Source organism: Apteryx rowi, unplaced genomic scaffold, assembly GCF_003343035.1.
Source record: "Apteryx rowi isolate R43461 unplaced genomic scaffold, aptRow1 scaffold_33, whole genome shotgun sequence".
Lineage (NCBI taxonomy): Eukaryota > Metazoa > Chordata > Aves > Apterygiformes > Apterygidae > Apteryx > Apteryx rowi.
The window spans coordinates 1,297,625-1,303,135 of record NW_020449752.1 but is presented as its reverse complement, the minus strand read 5'-3'; the positions used below and the strand labels follow the sequence as shown (position 1 = coordinate 1,303,135).

General features: G+C 42.8%; 1 protein-coding gene across 2 annotated transcripts in view; it reads right to left on the bottom strand.

Annotated features, from left to right (window-relative positions):
- Positions 1-2,031: 2,031 nt before the first annotated feature.
- The window catches only part of B3GAT1 (beta-1,3-glucuronyltransferase 1), a 39,626-nt gene continuing 36,146 nt past the window's right edge, over positions 2,032-5,511 (bottom strand). The window contains exons 6-7 of one of the 2 annotated variants that reach the window (XM_026071746.1): positions 4,189-4,306; positions 2,032-2,936 (exon numbers count right to left, since the gene is read on the bottom strand). In XM_026071746.1, coding sequence (XP_025927531.1) covers positions 4,220-4,306 — 87 coding nt within the window. In that variant the 3' untranslated portion in view covers positions 2,032-2,936; positions 4,189-4,219. Of the gene's footprint in view, positions 2,937-4,188; positions 4,307-5,511 lie in introns of those variants that run through there. The other variant, XM_026071745.1, reaches the window with a different exon arrangement.

Below are 5,511 nucleotides of genomic sequence, written 5' to 3'. Positions count from 1 at the left end.
TCTAAAAAGTCAACTGTGTTTTGTCCTCTATCAGAATTACTATTCTGCTCCAGGTCAGGCTGGAGGGAGAACTTCCAAAGAGGAGGTGAAAAGGACCAGTTAGTCTTCCAGGTACTCCTCCACCCTGTTCTCATTTTAAAGAACCTAAAGATGAAATTCCCCTTTGTACATGACCAGGGATCAGATTTTGGCTGTGGAAGAAGTAAAGGGGTTGCATACAGAGTTGCAAATGGGAGAGAACTTTCATACTTTCCAGTTAAACCTGCTATGAAATTTTGGGGGGAAGGGGGAGGGGGATTTTTTTTWAAAAAAAAACTTTGTGCCTTGAAACAGAATCAAATGATTTAGGAAAATATGACATTTTGCTTAACTCACCAGCTCCGCAGTCACTGAGGAGCTGCCATCTCTTTAGGGAGAGGAAGCTGTGAATCTGTTCAGAATCACTGACAAGTCGCTCAGCCCCTCTAGCTTTCTGTTCCAGTAACCAGAGGATTCAGGCTGTGAGAGAAACACCAAACACATGCACTGGCTCTGATAATGGAGTTGCAAGGGATTCTGGCTCTTAAAAACCATACTTAATTTTATTTAACAAATTTAAATACAGTTTATTTAAAATTGAGAACAGACAGTGCAGCTGTAATACACTCCATCCTGGCCAGAGCTGGTCTTACTAAACCTATGTATCTCTGCTCCGAAGGACCATGGTAGCCTCCATGCAAGCTGGAAGGGCTCAGGCTTGTGTGACCAATTTTCTGAGGAGAGTGGAGCGTATATGCAGGGTTGTGTTTTGGACTTGATCCTCTGCATTTTTCTGAAAGTTATTTCCTTCCAAGGAGGGAAGGTTGCAACCCAGCAGGGACTAGAACTAACATTAGTGGAACTAAACATGCAGCTAGAAGAGGACATCAGTTGGAAACTATTTGAGTAGCATGAAAACTTTGTATTCCTTTAAAAATGTCTCTTTCCACTCTAGGGTACGCAGACTGATCTGAACTTGGGATGCTAGTACAATAATAGAGTAAGTCTGCTTGAATGCAGAGAGCTACTGCTTTAATACAAGATAACAATACCTGTTCCCATCGTGCAGCTGGCGACAAGTAGCATCAAATGCTTTCTATCCAAGTAGCATTTCAGCCATTGCCTCTAACAAATCATTTTTGTAAAGGCTAGATAGCAAGGCTTCCATGACTGGGATCTAAAGAATGCAACTTTTCCCCAATGATTTTGATACACAGTGGGAGAAAATAACTTACAAAAAATCTTTTTTTTTTAAATATTAGGAAATACACAATGTCATTAGTCTAAGAGGAGACTTCTGCACTGTGAAGCTAACAATCAGTTCTATAGTATTTTAATAATTGTATATGTTAAGGGGTAAAAATAACTGAGTCTCTTTCCAGAATTACATTTTCCCTTAACTCAAAGGTAAAATTGTGCTTCAGACCTTTTTGAAAGAATTGGGACAGTGTAGGTTGATCAAATGTTTGAAAACAGCTATGAAGGGGGAGGGAAGATTTTTTTAAAGGGATTGGAGGTGGGGAGAAGGGGTAAATTATACCTTAATTTCTTCCTCAGCAAGTTTTTCAATCTCAAATACTGAGTCAACCAAGGTAGTAGCACCCAGGTTCCTCTTCTGCATTGCTCAGTCATGTGTCTCACTGAGGAGCAAAATACAGTTTCTTCAGAGAAGACCCCTTCATCAGTGCTCTCTCAGATCCTTGAGGTTACAAAACAGGGAAGAGGCAACTAATGTTCTACTTAGATAGTTTTTCAACCTACCTCAAGCCAGGTGCTGAAGAAACAGAGCACTAAGCACAGGATCCCCTTTACAAGGGTGCTGCTCTATCCATCAGAAGTTAATTCTTGAACTGCTCCAGCATGGCTTTTCACGCCACTAGCTCTGTGGTAGTATGGCAGGGCCCTGAAAAAGGGGCTAGGGCTGAAGGACACATTCCAGTTCAATGTTAAATGCACTAAAATTAGCTTTTATCATTTAACCCCTAGTTATAGCAGTTAACTTTATTTTTTTTAAGCATGGAAATTTGGCTTTATGTAGGAGCACCCTTCAGAGAACCCCACACCTAATGCTCACATGAACCAAATTAGGGCTAGAAAGAACCAAGATCTGAGTCTGGATGAAATATTACGGTGTATGGCCACAACAATCTCATTGAAACCCACCTCCAGTTATTTTAGCATGTGTGACTAGAGAACCATGTTCTGTAAATGTAACTCAATCCAGGAACAAAGAGGTATGTCAGAATGCCCTCCAAGCCATGAAACTGCTAAAGGGAAAGGAGAGGGGGGACAAAGAGGACAGAAATACTTATAGGTTTGTTCTAACCTGCCTTGCTTTTTACCCTCCCCCAAAACCTTCCTGTCTTGTGCAACGTAATAAACACTGATTAAAGTAGGTTTAAAATTAAGGGCTAAGGTGCCATCTCAGAAGGCAGCTGTCCCCTCCACGAACAGAGAGCTGCTTAGGCTGTTGCACACATAGCCACAAGGTACGTGTGTCTCAGGAAAAACAAGTCATCAGGGGCTAACACACTCCTGTGGGCATTCTCACCCTTGCTTTCAGGTCCTGTGAAACCAGCCCCCTCAGTCTAGACTACCATTCCAGCTGGGCCTCCTCTTCAGTGCATCATGCCCTGCATGCACTTCTCCCAAACCAAGCATCTCGGGAGGCTGCTGGTCTTGTACTGAAGTTGACATCAGTCCTGTATTTTCTGTGCTTTTTCTCCAACTCCAGAGCGTCTGGTTCTGCTCAGAGTCCAGGAGGAAGGGCAGGGGATTCCGGGTAGTTTATGTATGCAGTGTTGCTTGTTTTCAGTACGATAAAACTCTTGGAAGTCAGGAGAGGTCCTGGCTACTGCATGTCTGGCTGGCTGGATGCTGTGGAGAGGAGCCTTGCAGGCTGTGCATGAAGAAATCTTCTGCAACAGAGACACAACAAGCATGCACATGACCCTTCTGCCTCTCTGCAGCTAGCTGCCACCCCTTGGAACTATCCCAAAACCCATCTAAGAATGCGGTTCTGTGACTACGGCTGCTAGGCAACTGGGTGTTGGTGAAAAGCAGTTGTGACAGCACTGAAGAGTGATGGCCTCTCTGCAAAGCCGCTATATATAGCGCAGATAATATGCAGTGCAGGCTTTTCTCTGCTGTCCTGCCAACAGGCCGCAAATGCAGGCCACTGCAGTACCCAAGGCTCCATCCAGTTAGCCTGAGGGAATGTGCTATAGGGAGCTCATTACTGTTAAAAATACACCACTGCTAAGCAAATCTACCCTTTCCCATATCCTTTGCTGCTCTTACGTCTCTGTACTTGAGGGGAAAAGAGAACAAGCAGCAGCCTTCCCTCCCTTCCAGGCCTGATTCTACACTCTAGTTAAACGAGGTGTGCATATATTTTTTCTCCGTAATAACGAGGAGCGCAACATAGTTTAGATGCAACTACAAGAGAACAGCTTATCCTTCACTGTGGCAAACCAACTGCAGAGTGCACTGTAGAGATACAGAAGATGCACAAACATGCTCAGGTAATTAAAGGTGAGAAACCAGAGAATGAACAAATGAGCAGAAAGTCAGCCATCAGTGTGCATCTTCTTTCCTCCTTTCCATTAAGAAGATACTACATGCTCACCTTACATAAACAAGTACACGATGCCTCGTGTGGGGTTTAATCCAACCCATCCCTTATCTGTCATTAGTTTTGTGTGCCTTTGATGTTGAAACTCTCCCCTCAGTGAAAGCTTCTGCATGACTTAAAAATGCTTTAACTGATACTGCCTTAACTTTCCTCAGGCTTTTTCCTCAGGTAAGTGAATCCACATCCGTCACCTTTGTGCTTTAGCTGTATTAGAACAATTAATAAGACAACTTTGTTTAGACTATATTTTTTAAATAACGTAAGTTTTGCTTAAACCCTCACTTGCTTTTGCGGGTTTCTCCCCGCTGCCCCTAACCTCTCACCAGATATTTCCCCTTTAGTATCTTATTTTGAAGATAAGAAAAAAAGAGCCTCATTAATGGTCTCAAGAGGTTTTACAGTAAAGGAGGGGCTGATATGTGAAAAATGGCAATTGAAAAGCGCATTTAAAAAAACTCTTATCTTTTTCCTATCACTGGCTAGTATTTTCCTTTTTTTATTCCTTCTCATGGCAGTTCAAAAGCCTGAGCTCATACCTGATGTTGGTCTCCATTCAGCCATGCGCAGTCAGATTTCCACATTGGGATCTGTGAATCCTTTCTTCCCCTCATTCACCAGCACAGGCTTTTCTGTCCTCGTATGCCAGACTAAAATCTAAAGAAACCAAGAGAAGTCATTAGCTGCATCTCTTCACTGCACTAACAAATATTCTTGCCCATTAAATCAATAGTGCAATTTAACCATCTACCCTGGAGCCTAATGGTGCATTCACAGCTGAAAGGAGGTTTGCATAAAACTTCATTTAGCCAGGCCTAGTGGAATCCAAAATGCTCAGTGCACAGAAATTACCCATTTTACAGTGTACTGTCTTGGGACATTAACCTGCTCCTTCCATGTAGTTATCAACCATCTTCCTCGAAAGGCTCATCAACCTTTTCACTAATGTAAGGCTGTTCCCTCATCACTGAAGAATCAAATGCAGGTTTCCCTATAGACTAAGTTCTTTACTCTGGTTCTTGGTTATCATGTTACTACGTCCTTGTCCAGTGTGGAATTATTTGCTAGACTTAGAGTGGAAAAGCAATTTCTTGCCACTTTAGGTGACATTGTGACTCATGCGCATTAGAGGGAAGAGGCAGTTCTACCGAGTCCCAGCTGTTCTGACCACCATCTTTGCCATGAGCTGTGTGAAATATTAAAACCAGTTCTTCAGTGTGTCTGAAAATCCATTATTAGATGGAAGACATTATTCTGCTCTCTAACCTTGCTATTATTTCTTTTACTTTTTATAATTCTTTCAAGACCCTAGAAAGGAGTTAAGAGTAACACTGGTCTGAGCAGTGCTCACTCCCACTCCGGTTCTCTCTTGCATTCTCTGCTTCTCAGAGCTACAAGACGCACAAGCTCGTTACAGGATACTCCATTCCTCCCACTGGCTGTGGGCTCCATGGGGCCTTTGCACGACCCAGCAAGCATTCGTTCACTACACCACTCCCAAAGCCCTACATACTCTCCCTTTGCAATGCTGGCCCCATGCTGCCATCCACTATTCTGTCCCTGGTGCAGTATGTTGCATCACTATAAAACCCTTCTCCAGTTTAATTAAAACAGAAATGAAGCACATTAGGACCATTACTTCTACTGTCAGTCTTAGCAGCAAAGTTTAATACAGATAACATCTGTGAAAGAGAACTGGAAGAAAAATAAAGAAGAGGTCTAACATTTTTGCGGGGGGGAAGTGCTATAGGTAAATAGTTTCTACTAGCTGTGCTATACTGCTGGCACAGACAGTTCTGGAAGCTGTTTAAATACTCTCCCCTCACTAGACTCAATTATACTTAGGCTTTGCTCCTAGAACC